At 62.2% G+C, this 25,066-nt stretch overlaps 2 protein-coding genes across 10 annotated transcripts; one reads left to right on the top strand and one right to left on the bottom strand.

The window, feature by feature from the left end:
• The first annotated feature begins 449 nt into the window (after window positions 1-449).
• ZNF362 (zinc finger protein 362) lies at window positions 450-12,416 on the top strand. 9 transcript variants are annotated; one of them, XM_069780457.1, is made up of 10 exons: window positions 450-521; window positions 2,164-2,190; window positions 2,298-2,382; window positions 8,024-8,087; window positions 8,242-8,488; window positions 8,653-8,974; window positions 9,075-9,299; window positions 10,886-10,964; window positions 11,106-11,264; window positions 11,359-12,416. In XM_069780457.1, the coding sequence occupies exons 1-10, from the start codon at window positions 512-514 to the stop codon at window positions 11,473-11,475; spliced, it is 1,335 nt and encodes a 444-aa protein (XP_069636558.1). In that variant the 5' UTR covers window positions 450-511; the 3' UTR covers window positions 11,476-12,416. The 9 variants fall into 9 exon arrangements, with proteins under 9 accessions (XP_069636558.1, XP_069636559.1, XP_069636565.1 ...); XM_069780464.1 differs by lacking the exon at window positions 2,164-2,190 and adding an exon at window positions 4,449-4,649 and having other exon boundaries at window positions 468-521; XM_069780460.1 differs by lacking the exon at window positions 450-521 and adding an exon at window positions 1,038-1,603.
• Window positions 12,417-12,816: 400 nt separating this feature from the next.
• PHC2 (polyhomeotic homolog 2) lies at window positions 12,817-24,478 on the bottom strand. The gene is given in 16 exon segments (XM_069780439.1): window positions 12,817-14,884; window positions 14,972-15,278; window positions 15,372-15,513; window positions 15,596-15,710; window positions 15,859-15,988; window positions 16,098-16,306; window positions 17,774-17,933; window positions 18,528-18,722; window positions 18,724-18,857; window positions 19,539-19,752; window positions 19,841-19,945; window positions 20,747-20,908; window positions 21,002-21,079; window positions 21,156-21,314; window positions 21,412-21,600; window positions 24,297-24,478. Coding segments are annotated over 15 exon segments (2,409 nt in total). The 5' UTR covers window positions 21,556-21,600; window positions 24,297-24,478; the 3' UTR covers window positions 12,817-14,729.
• Between the last annotated feature and the right edge of the window lie 588 nt (window positions 24,479-25,066).

Genomic DNA, 25,066 nt, shown 5'->3' with positions numbered 1-25,066 from the left:
ATCAGGGGAGGCTGAGGGGATCCAAGGGGGCTGAGAAGAATTGGGGGGGCCGAGGAGAGTCGGGGAGCTGAGGGGAATCAGGGGGCTGAGAAGACCTGGGAGTGCTGAAGAGATGGGGGGGCCGAGGAGAACTGAGGGAGCTGAGGGGATCCGGGGGGGCTGAGGGGATCCAGGGAGGGCTGAGGAGAACGAGGGGGGGGCTGAGGAGACCTGGGAAGGCTGAGGAGATCTGGGGGGGGGGGGGGGGGCCTCTGAGGAGATTTGGGGGGAGACCGCGGAGGACCTGAGGACCCAGTGCCCCGTAGGACCCCCCCGAATCTCCCCGTCCACCCCACCCCCCCCCCCCCCCGGCTAACGAGGCGGGGGGGGTTGAAGGCGGCGCCGGCGGCCGGGCCCGCCGCGTCCCGGGGCTGGGCGGGCGGGGGCGGGGGCGGGCGCGGGGGCGGGCGGGCGGCGCGGGGCGCCCATCTTCCTCCGTGCGGCGGAGCCGGCGGGACGCGGCGGGGGCAGCATGGCTGTTGGTATAGGAAGTGTCTTTTTTTTTTTTACCCCCCCCCCCCTTTTTTTTCCCCCCTCTTCCCTTCCTTCCCCCCCCATCCATCCCTCCAAAACACCTCAACCCCCTCCCGCACCCCCCCCCCCTTCACCCCGGGTACGCGCGGGGGGGGGACGACGACACGGCCGCACCCCCCCCCCCCCCCGCGCTGCGTTTTGGGTTTTGTTTTTTTTTTTATAAATTATTTTTTATTCTTTTTTTTTTTTACATTTTTTTTTCCTCACCCCCCCTCCTTCCCCTCCTCGCAGATCTGCAGAATATGGCGTCCCCGTCCTAGCGTTTTAAAAATAAGCCGGGGCTGCCATTTTTGTTTTCCTTTTGTCTGCGAATTTTAATAAAACCGTCTGAGAATGTGGGAGAGGCGGCGGATGAAGCGGGGGGGGGAAGCTCCCGGCCGGGCCACCCCCCCCCCAAACCCCCCCTTCCATCCCCATCCCCCGGCCTTTTTGTCTGAAAAAAAAAAAAAAAAAAGAAGGCCACCCCCCCCACCATCTCCCCTCCCAGGTCGAGGATTTCAACTTCACTTAACGCCAAACTTCGCCTTTTTTCACCTCTTTTTTTATTATTATTACTATTTTATTTTTACCACCCCCCCCCCCCACTTCGCCGAGGAGGAAGAAGAAGGAAAAAGGGGGGGGAAGGGGGAAAAAGGAGGGGGACATCCAGGAAAATACCCGTTTTGCTGGATTTTGTCTTTTTCTCTCCCTCTGGATGGTCTAATGGAAAAGTTAATTGCAGCTGAACGTACCTATTTTTGTGGATGTTGCATGTTGGGGGGGGGCATTTGCTTTATTTATTCATGGCTTTTTTCTTAACACAGGGGGTGGCGGAAGAAGCGCGGGGGGGTGGTTATTATTATTATTATAATTTTCATTCCTCCCCCCCCCCTTTTTCTTCCTTTCCTCTCTTTCCGCATTAACCGGTTTTGTCTAGAAAGTGGTCTCGCTGGCTGGAAGGTCTAACGGGGGAATATTTTTGCATCGCGCTTTGGCAGGAATGCGGCAGCCTTAGCGAGGGACCCAAATTTCCGTGGCGGTGCTTAGAGAGGTCTGTCTGTCTGCCTGGACGTATATTTAGCCATATACTATTTATATATCCATAATCTCCCGGCCACGTCGGGGGCCCGGGGGGGAGCTTAGAGCCGGCGTGGTCGTGGCGAAGCCGGACGAAGATGCGTTTTAACCCAGGAATGATTAATTTGCCGATTTTGTTTCTTTTTCTCCAGCAAATACCCTGCAAGGTTGGAGGATGCTCCTTCTTTTTTTTTTCTTTTTCACCCGGCCCCGCGGTCCTTGGGACATCAGCCGGGTTTTTTAATCTGGGGAGGATGGAGCGGGCGATAGCGGCTTTGAGCCCAAGGCCTTTGAGATTATAAAGTGATATTTTAGCAGAGAGGTAAAAAAGTTTTCGGTTCCTCCCGGCGTGCAATTTGCTGAGAGGCGGAGGGTCCAGGGCGAGGGGATGGATTTCAACCCCGATTTTCCAGCCAGTTCCCCATCCCTCAGCTTTGCAGGCAGCTTGGGGGTGAGCTGGGCTAAAAAAACAAAACAAAACAAAACATTGCTTTTTTTTTTTTCTTTTTTTTTTTTTTCTCTCTCTATTTTCAGGAAAAACCCCACGTTCCCACGGGTCGGGTAGGTCGGAGCCGCTTCGCTTTTGTTCCTCCGCTCTGGGATCTCGCGCGCCGGGGACTGGCGGTGGGTTCGGGGTGTGTGAAGTTGTCCTCCTTGTCCCCCCGTAGAAAAACGCCCCGCGTGCAGCACCCGGTCTCAGCTAGAGCTGGAGATGGACGCGGATAAGGGGAAGCAACGCCAGTACTCGCAGAGGTGGGCATGCCGGCTTTATTGAGGGGTCTGGAGAAAAAAAACCCTATACATATATATATATTTACAGTGTAAATTAATGTATATATGCTTAATATGTGTATGCATGAAATTATATATATGCATATAAATATTATATATATGCACATAATAATATAGGTATTATAATGTGCATATAAGTATTTATATATAAGTGGGGGCAGATTCTGGCCCTCCCTGGGGGATTTTGGGGGGTGCAGGGGGCCACCTGCCCACACCCTCTGCGGGGAGGGGACTGGATCCAGCGGCAGAGGGGACCCCACTCATGGCGTAAGTGTGACCACTTGAAATTTCCATTTTAAGATATGTGTATTTATGTGTGTAAAATAATCTTTTTCTCCTTCGAACCTCCCCCACCTTATTTATTTTCCCCTTAAAAAAATGTGGATTTTTGGTCGGTGGGTGCGATGTCATGACAAGTGCATGTTGGATTCGGTGCGTGCTCGCTATGTCCTCGGGGCGAACCCCTGCTAAGCCACCCGTGCCTCGGTTTCCCCACCCGCCGGCATGCAGCGTCACCTGTGGGTGCTCTCCACGCGCCCCCTTGCTACCGTGGGGTGGCTGGTTGCACCCTGAGCTGGCTGGTTTGTGGGTGCCAGCTTTGCCTTGTGGAGTGCCCAGCTGGTCTCTTTTAGGGGGGTGGGTGTATTTGGGGGTCTGGGGGAGCAGGTAACCCCACCCCAGCGCTGGGGAACGGTGTGATTTCTGGGGGACATGGGCCCCATGTTTGGCGCGAGCGTCACCCCACAGGTGCCGGGTTTCCCTGTGGGCTGTCCCCGTGTCCCCTTCAGTAGGTCCCATCAGTGATGGGATGGACAGATGGTGTTTCGACCCCAAGGATTTGGGGTTGCGCCACCTCGGCCCCCATCTTTTGGCAGCATTGCCTCCCTGGTTCCCCCCTCCTTCATCCTCGGGGTGGGGGGCACAACTTGGTGGTCCCCAGCGTGGCTTTGCCTCCCCTTTTTTCTTCACGCCGGTACTTGGCTCCTTGTCCCTCTGCCCGCACACCCCCTTTCCCGTGCAGGGACCCCCATACCAGGATGGGGTTTATGCCAGGGCTCATTTTGGGTTGGTTTTGCTGAAAATCCGAAGGAGAAACACCAGTTAACGGCCCTTCGGGGGGCGGAAACGTGGGGTTTAATTGGTTCCATCTTGGGTGAATTCTTCTGGCGCGCAGTCTGCCCCCCCTCCCCGAGCGATGGGGATTTCGGGTCTCGCCCGTCGTTCCTGCTTCCCTGGCCTCGCCTGCCTTCTGCCACCTCTGCTTTGGGGTAAATCCCTCCTGGATGAGTACAATCTGAGTGGGGAGGGATGCGGGTTCCCCAAGGATGGAAGCGGGATGTGCCGGATGCCGCTTCCCACTCCGGCGGCTCTGGGATGGGGTTTTTGAGGGGCACTCGCTTTCCCTCGAAAAACCCTCCTGCTCCAGGCAAACCCCGCTTGCACATGGGGGGAAGGCTGTCCTTGTGGGGGGAGAGGGGCTGTGGCCTCGTGTTTTTGGGGGAAACTGAGGCATGGTGCAGGGCAGAGCCAGGTTCTGCCCTCGCCCAGCCACGGGAGGTGGCAGGGACATGGCTACGCCAGCGTCACTGTCCCCCGTCTGTCCCATGGTGGTGAGGGCGTGCTGGCATTTGGGGGGGGGGAGGGGGGTTAACATGCAGGGGACCTCCACTCTGCTTGGCTGTCACCCGCTGCGCCGTCTTGGGCCGCCATCGGCTTTCCTGCGCTCGCCGCTTGGCATGGGGAGGGGGGATCTCTGCCCCGATGCTCTCGCCGGGACCCTCGGGAACAGGACGCTGCAGTTGGGGGCACCAAGGGCTCGGCTTCTCACTCGGTCCTGGGCATGTTTAGGCACTCCGACCACCGCTCCGGTCACCCCAAATCCCTCCCCTCGCCTCCCACTCACCCCGTTTGCTGGCTGTACTGGGTCGGTGATCGTTCGCCGTCCTCAGGGTTGCCGGTACCCGGGAGCTGCCCCCTTTCTTTTGGCGGTGCCGTGAAAAGAAATCTCTTGTTTCTTTTTATTTCAGCGAAGGCGAGACAGAGAGGGCTGCCAAGGTAGAGGCGTTCCCTAGAGAACTGTAGCTTGACTTAGCGGCAGTTGGGTAGGAAGTTGGAAGGCTCTAGTGAGCTCGTGCCCACCCGTGCCATCATCTACCTCCCATCAATCTGGAGCCTCATCGACACGTCTCCCCAGGCAGCTGCGGCCACCTGGCTTCTGAGGCCAGCCTGTGAGTACCAAAACACTGGCGTCTGACCATATCTCGCCACCGCCGACCCCTCGCTGCCGCCGCCGCACCCCTTTCCCCTTCGGCATCCCCCCTTGCCCTGGCTTGCCGGCTTCTCACGCTCTCTTCCTTCCCCGTGGGTGCGGAGGGGATGATTTTTGTGTCTTTTTAGGGTCGCCTGAGATGCTGCCGCTTCCCCCCTTCGCCCAGTTGAGCGGCGATGCCGGGTACCGTGCCGTTCTGTGGGAATTCGGGGTTCAGCCCCTGTTTTTGGGGCTCCACACATCTTCCTGTTTGCTCTTCCAACATCCTTCTCCTCCAGCCGTGCCTGCTTGGGCGGCTGTGATGCTTTTTGCACCCACCCTTGTCCCCTGGGATAACCTTTGGCATCCCCTCAGCAAGAGTTGGCCAAATCTGGTGCCTGTGGAGGATGCCAGGGCTCTCCCACCCTGTGGTTTGGATCACAGGAGCCCGTGCTGCTGGAGATCTGTTACCTGGGGGGTGGGGTTCCCCCTGCCTGGCCAAAATTTGGGGGACATGGAGAGTCCTAACGTGCCCCCTTTGCCCCCCCTGCCCTGCAGAGCTGGGTCCCGCAGAGCCGGGGGGAGACGTGCTGCAGCATTCCCCACCCTTCATAATTTCCATTTTAATGGATTTTCTTCTTTTTTTTTTCTTTGCTGCATGTCAGCTTCCATTTTTCATAGTTAGCTGAGAATATAGAAAAAGGGACTTTTTATATTTTTTTTTTTTTCTTTTCCATCTGCTTTATATCCCCTCCCGCTCCCTCCCCCAGCCATCCCAGCCCTGGGAGAGGGGGAAGCCGCTCCCTCCGCTCCCTATAAAATACCGCACAATTTGTAATGTTAAATTGGGACAGGAACAGGAATTTTTTTTGGGGCACGCCAACCATTTCTTTCGTCTTTATTCTGGGCAGGTTCATCAAGCTCTGAGTGCAGTGGTTTTGCAAATAATTTATAATTTTATTTAATAAAACCTCCTCAGGTGGAGGCAGGGGGAGGGAGATACACAGGATATTTGCTCTTTCCTCCCCAAAATGCCCTTCATGCCGTGTCCTGGGGATGGTTTGGCAGTCATGCTGGTGGTTTCAATCCTTCTTGGTGCCACCAATGGCTCCGGTGGAGCCTGGCACGCTCTTGGGACAGGGAGAAGGACTGATGGATGGATGGACAGATAGACGGGAAGGACGGAGGTCGCAGAGCACCTGCTGTGACGGGGGAGCAGCTCCAAAAAACCCTTTTCTAATCAAAGCTCCGGCTTCCTGTTTTCCCACGCCGCGGGGCTGCTGCCAGCTGAGCCGGGGCAGTGGGGTTTGTGCCGGGGTCCTTGGCCACCTCAGGGGGGGACCCAGAGCCCTCCTGCCTGTACTTCTCTGTCTGCTTGCTGCCCGCTTTCCTGCCTGCCTCCGTCATGAGGGCTTTTCCCTGCCACTACCTCCTCTTCTGGCCCCGTCTCCCAGTGCACTGGCCCCTCGTGCCATCATCCCGGAGCCCCCCATCCCATGTTCATCATCCCGAGCGGTCTTATATATATATACGTAGCTGGTGGGTAAACTCACAACGTGGGTGGCTTGCGGGTACATATATAAGCTATATAAAATAGCCGGTGGCGGGTGTGTACGCGTATGGGAAAGTGCATTTAATAGCCCCAGCAATTTCCCTTTCTGCGCGCACAGGCGTGGCATGGAGCAGGACTCCCGGCTCTGCCTTTCGCCTGCCTGCGCCACAGAGAGGGGGGTAAATACGGCAGATGGAGAGAAAACGCAGGGGAAAATCATGCCTGGGGATATTGTGAGGATCTGGGGTCCGCTTTCACTTGAAAAAGCCAAAATTTGGTGCATGGGCAGCTGGGAGGTGACATGGCATGGTTCGAGGCAGGGAAGGGGAGTTCCTGAAGCTGGTCAGGATGCTCAGTGTCTGGGTGGTCTCCTGGCCTGGCTGTGGCGTTGGGGTCTGCCATGTGAAATGGCTCCTGTTCCTTGGCGCTGCCTACAGCCACCGGCGCGTCGGTCTGAGTTGCCCCAAAAGCGCGCCTTGTCCTGTGCCGTGCTGCTCCGTATTGCGAGGGTCAGGCTGTCCCTTGCTCCGTGCCTCAGTTTCCCCCCAAAAACGAACCTGGAGGGGTCCAGCCCATGGCTCTTTCTCAGGCTGGAGTGGCCGTATGGGTGCTAAGTCCCCGGTGGAACCAGGAGCTTTTGCTGGGTGCTGCCCACCCGCCTACAGAGAGTTCGGAGTCTGATTTAAACCGAGGGGCAGCGAGTGAGTGTGAGGAGGAGGAGGAGGAAGGCTCATCGTCCCATCCCACCCCCAGGCTGCTTTTTTTTGTGGGAGCAGGGATGCTCCTGGGTGACACCAGCATGGTTCGGAGGAGGCTGCCTGTCCAGCAAACGCAGGACTGTGGCTGCCTCCGCGCAGCTGTGACCCGGGGCTCTCCGTGCCTCAGTTTCCCCAGCCGCCAGTGCTCTGCTGTAGGCACCTTGCCCCCAAATCCCACCACCCCGAAGGCTTTTGGGGACGTGGTTTGCTGGAGGCACTGGTCTAGTTTCTCTCAGGATCCCAGCTGTGGCCTGGTTTATATTACAGACGGGAGCTCCTCGGGGACCTCTCCTATACATTCCACCAGGGTCCCTTATACACTTTACCCTTAAACACCCCCGTAACAAGGTTTGCCAGCGCGGCGATGCCTGTTTACGCCCGGCCGTTACGCTGCTGTCGTTTTCTTGCCGTCCCCCTTTCAGATGTTTTCTATTACCCAAAGATGGATTTAGAATTAATTTTCCCAACGTGTTTAAGTGTCTCTATAAATCTCCCGGCCCCGCTGCAGCCGGGTTTTCCTGCCGAGCTGCCTGCCGACATCGTAGGTCACTTCACTTGGGATTGGGGGTGGCTTTTTTCAGGGGACGGGGTGGGATACAGCCAGGGTTGGCTTTGGGTTTGATGTGCCCGTCGTCATGCTCACCCTCGCTCCTGCGGCAGCGTCCCGTCCGCCTCTGTAATCCCTCCTGGAGATACCTGCAGGGCTTGGGAGACTTGTTTTTTTTTTTTTCTGCAAATCCTTCCCCCCTCCCCACCCCCCCACCCCCCACCAAATTGCATCCTGCATCCTTGTTGGTGTTTTGGGGTCTTTGAGGTGCTCGGCGTCGCCCTGATCCTGCAGGAATTTTCAGCTGGGAAGATGCTTGGGAGGTTCCCTGGCCCTGCCTGCTCCCTGCCTGCTCCCTGCCCTCTTTTAGAGCCTGGGTATTGCTTTTTGGGGGGATGGTGGTGTCAGTGGGGTTTGAGCCCCGAGGGGAGGCGGGGGGGGTGTCTCTGTGGTGGCTGGTGCCACCCCCTAACCCACCCCCCCCTCTCTCCCTGCAGGATGGCGGAGCCTCGCTTCAACAACCCCTACTTCTGGCCGCCCCCCCCCACCATGCCCAGCCAGGTAGGACCCCCCTCCCTGGCACCAGGACAGTGGGATTTTGGGGAGAAGGGAGGACAGACGGATGTGGGGGATGCTCCGGGGGGAGGCTGCGGGTGTCGGCTCCTCCGCCCCTGACCCACCTCTTTGCTGCCTTCTCTTCCCCTCCCTCCACCAGCTGGACAACCTGGTCCTGATCAACAAAATCAAGGAGCAGTTGATGGCGGAGAAGATCCGACCCCCGCACTTGCCCCCCACCTCCGTGGCCTCCCAGCAGCCCCTCCTGGTGCCCCCCTCGCCCGCTGAAAGCAGCCAGTCCATCATGTCCCTCCCCAAACTGCAGCAGGTCCCGGGTCTCCACCCTCAAGCCGTCCCCCAGCCCGATGTGGCCCTGCACGCCCGACCGGCCACCAGCACGGTCACAGGTACTGTCACAGGGAGCGGGGGGCGAGGGGGGGGGATTTAGCAGCTCCTGGCAGTGCCATGAACGTTTTGGGGAGGGTTCCCCCAATTTAGGATCTTGCTGTGAGAGAAGAGGGGAGGGTAGACCCCTTTAAAATTAACGTCCCTCCTTTTCTTTGCCCGCCAGGATTGGGGCTGGCTTCCCGTGCACCGGCGGTCAGCACCTCCGAATCCAGCACGGGGACAGGGACCACCACCCCATCGACTCCCACCTCTACCAGCCAGAGCCGCCTCATCGCCTCCTCGCCCACCCTAATCTCAGGAATCACCAGCCCTCCCCTCCTCGACTCCATAAAGACAATCCAGGGCCACGGCTTGCTGGGGGCACCCAAGGCAGAACGAGGCCGTAAGAAGATCAAAGCGGAAAATCCCTCGGGACCGCCAGTCCTGGTGGTGCCCTATCCCATCCTGGCTTCAGGGGAGACTGCCAAAGAGGGAAAGACATACAGGTAGGCACCCACGCACCCGCTTGGGGGGCCAGGGTGATGGTGGGGTCCCCCCCCCAGCCCCAGCCCGGTCCCTGCGGGGTTCTCCCCCCACCCTCTCTAGGTGTAAGGTCTGCCCCTTGACGTTCTTCACCAAGTCGGAGATGCAGATCCACTCCAAGTCGCACACAGAGGCCAAGCCCCACAAGTGCCCCCATTGCTCCAAATCCTTCGCCAACGCCTCCTACCTGGCCCAGCACCTGCGCATCCATCTGGGTGTCAAACCCTATCACTGCTCCTACTGCGAGAAGTCCTTCCGCCAGCTGTCCCACCTCCAGCAGCACACCAGGTGAGGACACGGCGTCACCGTGGGGCTGGAGAGGGCCACGGGAGGCTGCAGGGAGGCCCTTCAGCCCCATCTTCCCTTAGAGGGTGGTGGGGCGTCCACCCAGCATCTCTCACGCCATGCTCATTCATCCCCACCATGCTCATTCATCCCCACCATGCTCATCATCTCCAGCACCTTCATCATCCCCACCATGCTCGTCTGTCCCACCATGCCAGTCCATCCCCACTGCCTTCATCAACCCCACCATAGTCATCATCTTCACCACCTTTATCGACCCCACCATGCTCATCATCGCCAGCACCTTCATTGACCCCACCATGCTCGTCACAGAATTGTAGAATCATTTAGGTTGGAAAAGGCCTTTAAGCTCATTGAGTCCAAACGTCGTCCAGTCATCTCCAGCACCCTTATTGTCCCCATCACCTTCTTTATCCCTGCCATGCTCATCTGTCCAAGCCACGCTCATTGTCCCTACTGCCTTCGTCATCCCCACCACACCCATCATCACCAGCACCTTGTCTCCAGCACCTTCATTGACTCCACCACACTCATCATCTCTGCTACCTTCCTTGAGCCCACCATACTCATCATTCCCACCATGCCAATCTGTCCCGACCATGCCAGTCAGTCCCCACTGCCTTCATTGACCCCACCACGCTCATCACCACCTTCGTCAACCCCACCATGCTCATGATCTCCACTGCCTTCACTGAGTCCACAATGCTCATCCAGCCCCACCATGCTCATCATCCCCACCACACCAATCTGTCCACACCGTGCCAGTCAGTCCCCACTGCCTTCATTGTCCCCACCATACTCATCATCTCCAGCACCTCCACCTTCATTGTCCCCACCATGCTCATCCATCTCCACTGCACTCATTGTCCCCACCACCTTCTTCATCCCTGCCATGCTCATCCATCCCTGCCACACTTTATCATCCCCACTGCTTTCATCATGCCCACCACGCCCATCATCTCCAGCACCTTGTCTCCACCACCTTCATTGACCCCACCATGCTCGTGATCTCCACTGCCTTCATTATTGAGCCCACCACGCTCATCATCCCCACCACAGCAATCAGTCCCCACTGCCTTCCTTGACCCCACCATGCTTGTCATCTCCAGCACCTTCATTATCCCCACCACGCTCATCATCTCCAGCATCTTTATTGTCCCCACCACGCTCATCCATCTCCACTGCGCTCATTGTCCCCACCACCTTCTTCATCCCCGCCACGCTCATCTGTCCCTGCCACACTTAACTGTCCTGACTGCCTTCATCATCCCCACCACGCTTGTCAGCTCCACCGCCTTCATCGACCCCATCATGGTCATGATCTCCAACACCTTCATCATCTCCAAACCCCTTGGCTCCCAGCCCCGCGTCTCCCCGCCCCGTCCCCCATGCCCTATGGGGAAGCACTGACATTGCTGTGGCTGCCGTGGTCCCCATCCCTGGCGTGACCCCTCTCCACATGGTGTGGGGACAGCGTGGTCCCTGGTGGGGGGCTCTGGGGCTGGCACCTGGTGGGGGCGTGGGGAGAGGGGATGGTGACCTGATGTGCATCCTCCCTCCCCCCCCAGAATCCACACTGGCGACAGACCCTACAAGTGCCCGCACCCTGGCTGTGAAAAGGCCTTCACGCAACTCTCCAACCTCCAGGTCAGCGCCCCGGGGGTCAGCGGTGGTGGGGAGTGGGGCGGGGGGGGGAGGTAAGGAACCCCGACAGCCCCCCCACACCCCGGGGTGGGGAGGGCACAGGTACAGCTGCTGCCATAACCGCCCCCCTCTGCCATTCCGCAGTCTCACCAGCGACAGCACAACAAGGACAAGCCCTACAAGTGCCCCAACTGCTACCGGGCGTACACGGACTCGGCCTCGCTGCAGATCCACCTCTCTGCTCACGCCATCAAGCACGCCAAGGCCTACTGCTGCAGCATGTGCGGCCGCGCCTATACCTCGGTGAGCCGGGGGGGCACCGGGAATACCCCCCCCCAACCCCAAAAACACCCTCAGCCCCGGCTTTATCGCTTTCCTTCTCCTCCTCCTCCCGCAGGAGACCTATTTGATGAAGCACATGTCCAAACACACCGTGGTGGAGCACCTGGTCAGCCAACATTCGCCGCAGAGGACGGAGTCACCCGGCATTCCCGTACGGATCTCCCTCATCTAACCGGGGACGCCTTCGGCATCGGTGGAGGGAAAACGTGGTGGGGGGGGATGTGTGTGCGAAAACAGGACACCCCCACATGGAGGAGGAAGAGGAGGAGGAAGAGGAAGCAAACCCAACCCGCAGCACCCCAGCCCTGGCCGGGAGCCCGGCGGGACGTGCCCGGGGCCGTGTCCCCCCCTGCTCCCCCCCCCGCCAGCTCCGGGTCCCCACAGGTTTGGTGACACCCAAAGACGGTTTCAGAGCACTTTGAATCTCTGCGGTTTGGTTTATTTTTTTTGGTGGGGGGGGGCGGTCGGGGGGAGGGGAGGTTTCTCCTCCTCCCGTGAGTCCCTGCCCCCCCTCCTCAGTTTTTGGATACAAATATATATATATATTTATTGGCCAAGAAGTTGGTGCTGCTAAAAACAGAAATAAGACCCAAAACGAACCGTGGATGGAGCAAAAAATGAAGCTGGGGGGGCGGGGGGGGGTGTCCTGCCACCTCTCCCCCCCTTCCCGCCCCGCACCCCCCCCCGGACTCTCCAGCGGGAGCAGACAGGACTCGGGCCGGGGACTGCGGCGGCTGCCACGTCCTTGGGGACATTTGGGGTTTATTTTTAACCATTTTTGGTTTTTTTTTTGGGGGGGGGGGAGCCTTTTGAGGGAGAAGCCAGCAAGCAGAGTGGCGTCCCTCCGGGGCCGGATCTGATCCCCCCCTATTCCCAGGATCCCCAAAAAATCCATCGGGGGGTGGGGTGGGGTGGGAGGAGGAATCGCTTTGCCTTGTGCCTGCCGGCCCCGGGCACCTGTACATAAACCCATGTATAGAGGCGGGGAGGGGGGGTCACGCCACTCCCCCCCCCTGCAGAGCCGCGACAAAAAACTCATCTATATTCTGTATTCTTTGGTTCCGGTTTTGGATATTAACTGTGTTATTTTTTTATACACTTTTTAAGCCTTAACTCATTGTTTATTTTGGGTTTTTTTCGCCAGGGTGTTTTATTTACCTTCTGTTTATTAATTTTTACCCCCCCTCATTATTTTTTATTTCCCCCACCCCGATTCCTCGTTTCCCCCCTCGATGTTGTACGATACTCAATATTGTAATCTTTTTTGTCAGCATGTTAATACCGTGTAAATACGCCTCTTATACACTTAACACCCCCCCTCCCCTTCCCCCCCCCGCCCTGTGCCGCCCCCCCCCCTCCCCCCCAAGTTTTGGGGCTTTTTTTATTTTCCTCGATGGAAATCCAGGCCACGTGTCCCTAGAGCTAGTTCTTACCTTATTAAAAAAGGCGAAAAACAAAAAAAAAGAGAAAATGAAGAAAAAAAGCCCTCCCCCCCCACCCCCCCGCCGCTGTCTTGCATTGTGGTTCACAGAGAAGCCGGGGGGGGGGGGTGGGGGTGGGGGTGGTGAAAATCCGTGGCCTCGCCGGGAGCGTTCACGGTGTCGAAAAGGAGTGAAACCCCCCCAAAACCGGTGCCCATTTCCCAAAAAGAAAAAAAAAGAAAAAAAAAAAAGAAGAATAAAACAGAAGAAAAAAAAATTTAATAAAAATCTGGGTTTGTTGTGTTTGTTGTGGGAGGTTAAAAAAAAAAAAAAAAAAAAAGACCAATAAAGGTGGAAACAGGTGACTGAGGGGCTGGTAGCCGATAGCTCCTCTGGGCCACCTCAGGGACCTCCTGGTGGGAACAATGCTGGTGGCCCGGTCCCGGTGGGGCCACAGCCCTGGGGGGGGTGTGTGTGTGTGAAGCCATGGGTCACCCTGCCAGCCAGCAGGGCAGTTGTCCCCACGGGAGGGGGGGGGTCATCAGCGTCTCAGGGGTGGTGGGGCGATGGCCTGAGCTGGGGACACCCTGGGGATCAGCAGGTCTTGGGCTGGGGGGGGGGGGGGTCACCAGCCCTGGGGACACCTCACCACCATGGTCACCAGCTTCAAGGACATGTCACCACCATGGCCACCAGCTCTGGGGACTCCTCACCCAGGCACCAGGTCCAAGGATGTGTCGACACCTCCAGTGACACCTCACCGGGGCCACCACCTCTGTGGCCACCTCACCACCATGGCCACCAGCTCTGGGGACACCTCACCACAGGCACCAACTCCAAGGACACGTCACCCCCATGGGTACCAGCTCCAGGGACATTTCACCACAGGTGCCATCACCACGGTGGGTGTCCCCTCCTGTCCCCCTCCCCATCTCACGCACTTTGGGGCCCCCCCCGCAGCCCCCAGGGCTGGGATTTTGGGGCCACCCTGCAGGCGTGGAGGGTCCTGCCTCCACCCTGGGCTCCCCCGAGGAGGGAGCTGGCACAGGGTGGGGGGGAACCTCAGCCCACCCCCCCCTTGGGAGGCAGCAGGGGCACCCCCGGTGACACGAGGGAGGTGACACCAGCCCTGTCCCCATCACCCACGGAGCATCCCACCACCCCTCGGTGGCACCTGGGGACATCCCCCAAGGCGCTGCCTCAGTTTACCCAGGAAGGAACGGGTGGGACGACAGGGGAGAGGAGGAAAAGTGGGGGGGCCCCAAGATTTTCTTTTTTTTTTTTTTTTTCGGTGTTTATTAAAAACAAAAAAAAAAACCCAGGAAAAAAAGGGGGTGGGGGTCTGTGTGTGGTTTTTTCCTTTTTTTTTTTTTTCTTTTCTTTTCTTAAAAAGACCATGGCGGCCGGGGGCGGGGTGGGGGGGGTCCTTACCTGCCTGGGGGGCCCCCCCCACTGCCACCATCTTCTACTAAGGTGCCCCCAAACCAGACCCAGTGTGGGGGATGTGAAGGGGGTGTGTGTGTGTGTGTGTGTGACAACTTCTCTGTCCCCAGGCACCCCGAAACGCTGCCCCCCACCGCTCGCCCCCCCCCCCCCCCAGGGGCTAACACCCCCCTGGGGCTGGTACACCAAATCCCATCTGGGGGTGGTGGGGAGGTGGGGGGGCCCACACGTTAAGGCAATCGTCCTGCTTCGCCCTGCCGTTTTGGGGAGGGGGGGACGGGGATGGGGGACACGGGGGGAGACGTGGGGACCCCCCCCTCCCTGCTGGAGAAGGAGAGAGGGTGACCCCCCATACGGGGGGACGCTATAGCTACGGGCTATATACACACCCCTGGGGAGATGAGGGGGGCTGCCCCGGGGCTGGGTTGTGCTCAGAAGTGGCTCTTCCCCCCGCCTCCTCCCTGCCCCATAGCCCCCTCCCCACAGCTGGGCAAAGGTTTGGAGGGGGGAGGGGGAGTGGGATTGGGGGTCCCATGGGTGCCCCCCCCCCACCCAACTGGCTCTAGGAGTCCTTGAGCATGCTGATGCGGGCGTAGATCTTGAGGGCCGGCCCCAGTTTGATGTTCATGGTGCTCATGAGATGATCTTCCTTCAGCAGCAGCAGCGCCTGCCCGTCGATCTCCTGCGCCCTGAACTCCTCTGCAATCTCTTGGCAGCCTGTGGGGAGGGGGCTACGCTCAGCAAACCCCCCCCCAACCTCGAACCCCAAAAATATTGGTGGGGGTGTCCCCGAATATTCCTCACCTGGCAGCGAACGGATGAACTCGTAGACGTCCTCCACGTTCCATTTGCTGGGCTCGCTGGGGAGGAAGCGATGGCCGATGCTCGCCAGGTCCCGGACGTGGACGTCGGGCAGTTCCATCTCACGTAGCTCCAGGTCGCGCTCGCCCTGCCGTCGGCGGGATGTGGAGGAACTGGCCGAGATGGGGGAGAGCGGTTCCTCGTAGCTCGAATTATCCGAACAACGACTCGAATCTTCTTGGCTGTGGTTGAGCTGCAACGACGCCGTCACGGAAAGAGGCACCGAACCCGGCGGGATAGAAACCGGCGGCTGCGGGACGGAGCAGCACCGGCCTCAGAGCCCACCCGTGTTAACGCATTGCCCTGAATTTGGGGACGAATCCTGCCCGTCCCCTGCCCTCACCTGCTTCTTGGTGTCTTTGCTGAGGGTGGGTAACGTCCCCTTGCATGTCCGACGGCGGCCGTGGGGGGGACCGCCAGGTTTTTGCAGCTTGCTGCGATCGGGGTGGAACAAACCCACCCGCTTCGTGCACCCCACGTTGTACCTGTGGGGAGGGAAGGGGGTGAGGGACGGGGAGCGGGGGGTCCAGATCCTGGCAGGGGGGGCTGCGGTTTTTTGGGGGTTACCTCTTGGCACAAGCCATGGAGCAGAAGCGCTTGGAGCGCTTGAATTTGTAAGCGAAGTCGACGCGGCCGCAGAGCTCGCATTTCAGTTTGGGGGGGTTCCCCTCTTCTTTGGATTCTGGGGGGCGCGGAGGGACGCCCAGAGAGAGAAACACAACCAGCTCAGCCGTGGGGGACCCCCAAATTGGGAAGGTGGCGGGGGAGGGGGTGGGGCTCTACCGTACCCTGCTTGGCGAGGAAATCGTTTTGGGGGGGCCGGGCGCTACCTTGTAAATAGGGTTCCTCCATTTCGGAGTCGGTGGTGGTGGTGTTGTCCTGCTGCGGGAGTTTCTCAGCCAGCAGCTCCTGCGCATACTTCTTCTTCAGGTTCCCAACCAGCAATGAGGAGCGCCCCACCTGTGACAGAAAAACACTAGTGGGTGCTTCCCCCCCTGCCTCTCCCCCCCCCAAATCCAGCCCCACAAGGAGAAATAAAGATCAGGTTGGGGGGGGGGAAATACGTTACCGGGAACGGTTCTGCCCCTTCCTGGATGACGAAGCCCTCGATAACGTGGGTGAGGATTTGGGGTTTCACGATGGCCTGGGGCGGTTTGTTCTCACCATTGTGGGGGGCAGCGCCGGCGACGGTGGAGGCAGAGCTCCCGGTCCCCGAGGTCATGCCGGGAACGCTGGCGAGGGTCTGGGGCTGAGCATGAAGGCGGTCGGGGGGCGGCTCTGCGGTTGGGGGGGGTTGGGGGGGTGGGGGTTGGGGGGGGAAGGACAGGGATGGTTACGGGGGACGCGGTGACGCCGGCGGTGACGCCGGGGCCTGTATTACCATACAGCTGGGCTGCTTTGGGAAAGAGAGCAGGGCGGGGGGGGCGGGGGGAGCGGAAAAGCAGCTGCCGCCGCTCCCAGTGTGGCCCAGTGGGTCCCAGTAAGCCCTGAAGAGCCCTCCTGTATGCTAGAGAACCCCCCCAAACGCCCCAGTGCACCCCAAAATATCCTGGTGGAGCCCAGACAGCCCCCAAAAACCCCGGCAAGCCCTAAAGAGCCCCCAAACGTGCCCAGTAAGCCCCCAGTTCGCCCCAGCAGAGCCTCAATACATCTCAAAAAGGCCCCAGCAAGGCCCGATCTACGCCGGAAAGACCCGATATGCCCCAGTAAGGCCCAGTACGCCCCAATAAGGCCCTATCTACCCCAGCAAAGCCTAATACACCCCAGTAAGCCCCCATCTCCCCCAGTAAGGCCCAGTACGCTCCGGTAAGGCCTCATCTACCCCCCGCACGGCCCGGTAGGTGCCGGTAAGGCCCCGGCAGGCCTCGCTAGGCCCCGATAGGCCCCACCACCTTTGTCCGGCGGCGGAGCCGGCTCCCCCCGCCCCTACCTGCGCCCGGGCCGCGGCTGCGGAGCCGGGACCGGCGGTAGGGAAGGGGGGGGGACGGGGGGGGCGTGGGAAGGGGGGGCGGATGCGGAAGTGAGGTCAGCGCCCGCCGCCCCGCCGGGCCGAGCCGGGCCGGACCAGGCCGAGCGTCGTCGGGGCGGGTTTGAGGCGGGGCCGGGCCGCACTCACCGGCGGCTCTCAGCGGCTCGGCGGCCCCATGGCGCGGACAAAGGCGGCGCGGCCGGTGGCGGTGGCGGAGCGGGGACAAAGGCGGCGGCGGCGGGGCCGGGCCGGGCCGGGGCGGCGGCGGCGGCTGCTGCGCGGGGAGGGCGGGGCCCGGCGGCGGGCACGCCCCTTGCGGCCCTATTGGCCGCCGCCGCGCTCGCGCGCCCACGCCGCCGGGAAGGGGGGGGGGTGGTGGTGGTGGTGGTGGGGTGTGTAGGGGGGTGGAGCCGCGCAGCCGGGCGGGGCTTCGAGGAGGGGCGTGGTCTCGGGGAAGGGGCGTGGCCGCGCCTCTCCCAGCGTCCCCGCGTCCCCTCCCCTCCCCACGCGTTGGGGTGGGCGCCCCCCCCCCCAGCCAGGGGGGGACGCCTACACTCAGCCCGACCCCTCCAAACCCGACGCTGTCACCCGTGGGCTCACAGAACCCCCGCTACAGCACAGCCCCTCCCCCGGCAGAGCCCCCCCAGGCCCCGCACGCCCACCCGTGCCTCAGTTTTCCCCCTGCTGCAGCCCCCCCTCCTTGGGATGAGGGTCAGCTCCACCCCATAAGTGGGTGCCCGTGGAGTGAGGGGGGGGGGAAGCAGCATGGGGCTTACCGTGAGTGGGGGGCCGCTCACCCTCAGGGGTGTCAGGGCCCGGTGGGGCAGCGGGTGGCGAGAGGGCGGGGGGCTGCGGTGGGGCGGGCGGTGGGCTCTCGGTGCTCCTTGGGGTGGGCGGCGGGTCCCGGCGGGCGCCCTCGGGGACCCCCAGTGGGGGCTGCGGCAGCGGGGAGGGGGGGGCACAGGGGTGCGCGAGGGTCAGGCGCGCCTTCGAGCGTGCGAGGCGCGAGATGAGCATGCGGGGAGGGCGGCGGGAGCACGTGGGTCGGATGCGGGCACGTGCCATGCACGCACGTCTCCGTCAGGCCCGCGCGTCCACACCCCCCCCGCCACGTGCTTGATCTGGCACGGGTGTTTGCACACGCGTGTGCAGGGATCTGGCACGAGCGCGCACACACGTGCACGGCTGGGACAGAGGCGGATCAAGCACGCGTGCACTGACCAGACCCACGCGGCTCAAGCGCACGTTCCCCCCCCCCCACCGATCAGGGGCGTACATGCATGGATCTGGCCCACGCGTGCACACGCACAAACGCGGCACAAGTGTGCACCCGCCTGTGCGTCAGCCACAGGGATTGCGCACACGTGCGCAGATCAGGTGCACGCAGACGTGCACGGATCAGGCATGCGTGTGTGCGCACACACGCACGTGCGCAGATCAGGCCCCCCCCCCGTTCCCACACCAGCCCCCCCATCCCTACCCCCCCTGCACCCCCAAACCGTGCTGGGGGGATGGGGGGACGCCCCTCACCGTGGTGCCGGCGGGCTGCAGCTGCAGGATGACGGCAGAGGCGTGCTGGAACTTGCGGGGGGCAGCGTGGCAGCCGGGGTGGCCGTTGGGGGGGCCGCCGTCGCCCCCAGTTCCTTGGGGGACCCCCGCTTTGGGTTGCGGGGCTGGGCCGGGGCTGGCAGGGGGAAGGGGTTGGAGTTGGGGGGCGGCGGGGGGGGCCCGGGGGGGGCTGCCCACGGGGTGCCAGCTGCTGCTGCTGGATGACAAATTGCTGCTGCTGCTGCTGCGGCTGCGGCTGCATCGGCTTCGGCGGCTGCTGCAGGAACTGGGGGGGCTGCAGTGGGGCGTAGGCTGCGGGGACAACAATGGGGGACAGGGACCCCCCCCTCGTCACCGGCACCTCAGCCCTAATAGAGCCTACCTCCAGGATCCTCCCCACTCCCTGAGGCTGCTCCTCACTCTAGCATCTGTTCACTGTGGTGCCTACTGACAACCAACTTTACCAGCTCCCACTGCTGCTGCGGGACGAAGCTGGTCTCAGGCTGTCCCAGGCGGGGATCCCCCATTTTGGGAGCCGCACCAGCACAGCATCCACAGGCTCTGTCACCCTGTGGGGTCCCCTGGCCCACACCCTCACTGATCCAGCCCCATGCAAAAGCTCACCCCACGAGGCCCTGGGACTCTGTGGGTGCTGCAGGTGCTAAGACCCTCCCAGGCAGGGCCCCTGAGGGGGTGTGTGGACACATAAGGTCCCAAACACAGGCAATGTACAGGAAACACCAGTGTGGGCCACCATTAGGTCTCAGAGTGAATGGCCCACAGGCTGCTCAGCTGAGAGCTGCGCCCACCCTGCTCACCTCACCCCGACCTTCTGAGCACCTGAGGCGGTGGCAACGCACCCCTGAAGTGCATATACGGGGCTGCTGGTGCCCCATACAGGCAAGAAAACCATTGTTAGGTTTCAGAGTGAACACCTCACCCCATGACTCTCCCAGCACCCGTGGGTACCCCTGTCACGGCACAGCACCTTACCTGGGGTGACGAGTGGGTGGGCGGCAGTGGGGGCGGCAGCGCGGGCCAGGGGGTGGGCGCGGGCGTCGGGACCCTCGGCTTTTTTGAGGTGCTCGGCCGGGGGGTCGGGTGGGGGACCCCGAGGGGGGCCGGCTCGGGGCGGGGGGCCGCCGGGGGGCTTCATGGCCAGGGCGGGGAGGTGAGGGCCGGTGGGGCGCAGGGCCAGGCTGTGTACCTGCAACGGCAGCGGGTCAGGGGAGTCCCAGGGTGTGGGGGGGATTTGGGGGGACTGGCTGAGGGGGTGAGGGCATTGGGGGGCTCACCTGGGGGGTGGCAGGTGGCGGGGCGGGTGGTGGTGCTGGCGGTGGTGCCGGTGCGGGGCTCTCGGGCCGGACGGCGCTGACGGGGCCCGTAGGCGTAAAGATGAGCTGTGGGGGAGACAGAGAATGGGTGCATGGCCCCCGATGTGGCAGAGGGGAGAGGGTGGCACCCCATGTGTGTCCCCCACGTCCCTGTGGGGTGGCACACAGGTAGGATGGTGGGTGGAGTGACACACGTGTCCCCAGGGCCCTCCGGCGTGGCGGTGCCCTCCCCGTCCCTTGGGTGCACCCCAGCGCCAGGAGGGGCGCAGGGGACAGGCACTCTATAGGGTGTGGGCACCCCCAGCATGGCAGAGGACACCCTATAGGGTCCCAACTCCCCCCCTAAGGCAAAGGGCACCCCCCAGCTCCTGGCAACGTCACAGTGGGACAACGGGCACCCCACGGGGCCCAGCCACCCCATGGTGGGACGATGGGCACCCCACGGGGCCCAGCCACCCCACAGCAGTAAGACGATGGGCAACCTACAGGGTCAGGGACCCTACAGGGTTCTGGCTGTCCTGCAGCAGGACCATGGGCACCCTATGGGTCCTGGCCACCCCACAGCTGGATGACAGGCACCCAATGGGTCCCGGGCACCCCACAGCTGGGTGACGGGCACCCCATGGGTCCTGGCCACCCCCGTGCACAATGACAGGCACCCTATGAGTCCCAGCCATCCCACAGCAAAGCAATAGGCACCCTACAGAGTCAGGGACCCTATAGGGTCTTAGCCGCCCCACAGTAGGACAACAAGCACCCCACAATTCCCGGCCACCCCACAGCAGGACAATGAGCACCCCACGGATCCCAGCCACCCCACAGCGCCGTGGGGCAGGGCACTGCCAGGCATGACGGTGGCCCCTTTACCATCTGCGCCCGCAGGTACATCTGGGCCTGGCTGGCAGTGAGGGCGGGTGAGGCAGCGTTGCCCAGCAGCACAGCCTGCTGCGCGATGCCCGAGGCCCCGGGGGTGACGCTCTGCGCCCGGTTCAGGAGCTGTGCGGCCGCCGGTGACGTCGCCAGGTTGATCTGCAACAGGGCAGAAGGAGAAGGCCAGGGTGCCGCGCCAGATTGGTGGGTAGGCGACGGTGGGACGGGTGCTGGAGAGGTCAGGGGACTCACCGTGGGTTGCTGTGTGGGTGCCGGCTGGGTGCCGTTACCACCTGAAGAGCCGCTCTGCCTGTTTGCCGCCAGGCTCGCCTGGGGAGAAGAGCCAAGCGTCACCTGTGTCCCTCACCGCAGCACCCATGGGTGCCCCTGGGGTGGTGTCCCATACCTGCTGGACGGCGGCCAGGCTCTGGAGCTGGGCGCTGGTGAGGTGCTGCTGCTGGAGCGCGGCCGTCTGCAGCATCAGGTGCTGCTGCTGCGCCGCGTACATCTGCTGCAGGTACTGTGCTGCTGTGTTGGGCTGCCGGTGCAGCGCTTGCTGGATCACCTTTTTGTGGGGTGCAAACACGTCCCCGGGCTGCACCACAACCCCAAAACGCTGCCCCCCAACTTCCAGCCCCCCACCCCGTGCCAAAATATCATACCTGGACGGTTTGGCGGTCGGGGATGCCGCTGTAGACGGAGATCTGGGGAGCAGGCGGGCGGGCGGTGCCGGTGCTGCTGGGCGTCGTGGCGGTGCCGCCGGCGCTGCTGGAGGGCGGAGGTGCTGGGAGCTGCTCGTTCTCCATGGCGGTTTGCCGGGGCGCTGCGAGGTGGCGGGGGTCAGGCTAGAGCTGGGGCGGGGGGTGGGGGAGAAAGAGTGAGAGGAGGCACCCCGCGGCACCCAAAGTTGGCACCCAATGTCTGCTCCGAGGCTCGCAGCAGGAAGACTGCAGCTGTGACTCCCCCCTCCCCTGATATGGAGGAGGAGGAGGATGGCAGGATGGAGGAAGGACGGCGGGAGGCCCCATGGTTCACCCTCCCCCGCCAAAGAGGGGCCCCTCTGGGGCGAAGGGGGCCAGTGCCGCCATCCTGCCCCGGGTGCTGAGGGAGGGGCTGGGGCGGGAGGAGCCCCCAGTGCGGGGGGAGCTAGGGAAAGGGAGGATGGATGAAAGGAAGGACAGACAGAAGGATGGACAGAGGTAGGGAAGGGATGATGGGAGGGAGGGACGGACAGAATGACAGGGGAAAGGGAAGGACAGAAGGATGGATGGCTGGAAGGAAGGGAGAGATGGAGGTAAGGATGCAGGGACAGACAGAAGGACGGATGGGAGGAGGAGAGGGATGAAGGGATGGATGGACAGAAGGAAATGAGGGAAGTGGGAAAGGGACAAAGGACAGGAGGGACTGACAGAAGGACAGATGGGACAGAAGGAAGTAGGAAAGGGATGGAAGGAAGCAGAGAGACCAAGGGAGGGAGGGAGGGATGGAAGTAGGAAAGGACAGACAGAAGGATGGATGGAAGTAGGAAAGGCATAAAGGGAAGGATGGAAGGAGGGACAGAATGCCACAGGAGGAGGAAAGGGATGGACGGGAGGATGGATGGAAAAGGAGGGAAGGACGGACAGAAGAAAGGGATGGACAGAAGGATGGGCAGAAAGAGGAACGGATGGAAGGAGGGAGGGAAGGAAGGACGGACAGAAGTAAGGACAGACGGAAGGATGGATGGAAGGAAGGCAGGAAGGGACCAAGGGATGGAGGGAAGGATGGACAGATGGAAGGAAGAAGAGGGACGAATGGATGGAAGGAAGGGGACGGACAAATGGAACAAAGGACAGGCAGATGGGAGGACAGGGACAGAGGGATGGGTACTGTGGAGGCCGCAGGGGAGGTTGCGGGCAGCACTATCATCACCACTGTCACCATGGTGGCCGTGAGGCTCTGCGGTCACCAACAGCCACCCATGGCCACTGCGCTCTGGTGGCCCCGTGCACACCAAGGGACCTCGGGTCACCTGCCCGTGACACCTGTCCCTGCCGAGACCCCGCGCTGCCAGGCAATGGGTGCCACTGCCATGGGCGCCACTGCCATGGGTGCCACCATGACGGGTGCCACCGTGGCAGGACCAGGGACAGCAGTGTGGGGCGCTGCAGACCATGGACAGCAGCCACGGCGGGTGGCCTTTGGTGGCCACGGTGGGTGGTCATGGTGGCCATGCCACAGCACAGCCCCACCAAACCACCTCCAGCCTCAGCACGGCACCCAAGGGATGTGGCAGTGGTGATGTCCCCAGCCTCAGTGGCCTGTGGTGTTGTGTCCCCTGAGGGTGTCGCTGCCCCAAAGCATGGGGTGGGACGTGCATGTGTCCGTGGGGGTGGCAGCACACGTCCCCACCGCTCCTCCGTGTGGCCCGTGACACTTCCCAGCCTCGGGTCTGCCCACTGGCAGGTCCACCACAAGCCGGAGGAATTTTGGAAAGTGCTTTTCCCCGCCGAGCGGCCACGGATCCGTTTTTTCCCCCCAGAAGAGCCTGGTGGCATCAGGGTGACACGGGGCCACCATGGTGACTGACACGAAGGGACCGCGCCGGGTCCATCCAGAGCCAAAATCCTCCCAGGAGGAACACGGCGCAGGGAACCCATCGTCCACCCTCCATGGGTTCAAGACCTGCCTGCCCCCTGTGGACTTTGGGGTGTCAGACGGGGGCACCTCACTTTTGAGCCACAGGTGACAGAGGAAACCCACTTCCGACCCCCACAAACCCCCCAAAAACCATTAAACCCACCCAAAATGAAAAATAAAAGGGAAGAATTCTGGCAGTGCCAGGTGATGCAGGACCCACCACAGGTAGGGGGTGTGGGGGGGTCCCCCAGCCAGCACAGGGAGGAGCTGCGGACCTGGAACCCCTGAGCTGAGCCCCAAAAGGGGGTGCAAAATAATGGGGGGGGGGAAATCATAGCGAGGGTGGGATGAAATAGGGGGGGCAGATATAAAAGAGGAGGGGAAGATATAAGGGGGAGCAGATATAATGGGGGGGCAGATAGAACAGTAAGCAGTGGAGTATGACAGCGGGGGGGGAATAATAGTAAGGGGGTGAAAAATCAGAAAAGGAGGTGCAAGATGGGGGGGGATATGGGAGGGGAACTCTAGTGGGGGGCTGGGATGTGGTAGTAAGCAGTGAAACATGATGGCGGGGGGTGGGAGGTGATAACAAGGGGGTGCAGAACCTGGGGGGGGGGCACAAGATGATGGGGAGGGGGCAGAAAACACGAGTGGGGCTGGGATATAACGGGGGCGGTCTAAAGTGGGGGCAGGGAACGGCGGGGGGACACGGACACTGGTGGGCTCTGAGCCGGGCCCGGCTGGGTAAACTGAGGCACGGCGGGTGCCGGGGCGCATGCGCGGCGCGGCCCCCCCCCCACCGCCCCCCCCGCCGCCTCAGTCCCCCCCTCCTCTCCCCCCTCCTCGCCCCCACCCCCGCCCCGGCCCCGGCCCCGGCCCGGCCCAGACAAAGCCGCCGGGGCCCGGTAGCGGCGGCAACGCGCGGTACCTGCGGCCCGGGCGGAACGGCTCCCGCCGGCCACGGCCATGGCCCAGGCGCCTCCGGGGGGCGGGCGGGGGGCGGAGGGGGGGGGTCCCGGTGCCGGTGCCGGTACCGGCGGGGCCGGGCCCGCGGCCGCTCCCTCCTCCCTCAGGCGGCGGCGCGGCGGCCCGATGCCATAACTCATTTGCATTCCTCCGCGCGTCACGTGGGACGGACGGCCAATCAGCGCCCCGCCCGCCCCGACGGACACGCCCAGCGAGCCCCGCGCCCGCCGCGACGGCGGCCGCCGCTCGCGCTCGCCATGGCAACGTGGGGAGGGGAGGGGAGGGAGGGGGGTCGTCATGGCAACGGGGAGGGGAGGGGAGGGGAAGAGAAGGGGAGGGGGGGAGCCCCGCGCCCGCCCCGGGCTGCGGATGCGCCCCGGGGGGGGGGGGGGGACCGGTACCGGCGGGATGCTGAACCGGGGGGGGTGGGGGTGGCACCGGTCCCCGGTGCTGCTTGGGGTCACCCGGGGGTGCTCCCGGTGCCGGTACCGGCGGGATGCTGAACCGGGGGGGGTGGCGGCGCCGGTCCCCGTGTCCCCCCCGGTCCTGCTCCCGTGCCCGTGTCCCCCCCGCTGAGTGCTGTCCCCCTGAGGTCCCCCCAGTTTCCCGCAGGGACGATGCCCCCGGCGGGGACGTTATTTGGGTTTCGGGTACCGAAATTTGGGCCGTTAATCGCCCCTCACACCAAAACCTGTAACGGGGCTTGGGGCTTTGCAATGGGGCCAGTGGGTT

Source organism: Haliaeetus albicilla, chromosome 4 (genome assembly GCF_947461875.1).
Source record: "Haliaeetus albicilla chromosome 4, bHalAlb1.1, whole genome shotgun sequence".
NCBI lineage: Eukaryota > Metazoa > Chordata > Aves > Accipitriformes > Accipitridae > Haliaeetus > Haliaeetus albicilla.
Note: the sequence above shows the minus strand (reverse complement) of the source record. Positions and strands in the feature narration are given on the sequence as shown.

What these genes read in the sequence shown, in the direction of transcription:
- ZNF362 (XM_069780457.1), top strand. An exon ending in CAACGCCAGTACTCGCAGAG is followed by an intron (nt 2,383 to 8,023) that starts GTGGGCATGCCG and finishes CTCTCCCTGCAG; the next exon opens with GATGGCGGAGCCTCGCTTCA. An exon ending in CACCTCCAGCAGCACACCAG is followed by an intron (nt 9,300 to 10,885) that starts GTGAGGACACGG and finishes CTCCCCCCCCAG; the next exon opens with AATCCACACTGGCGACAGAC.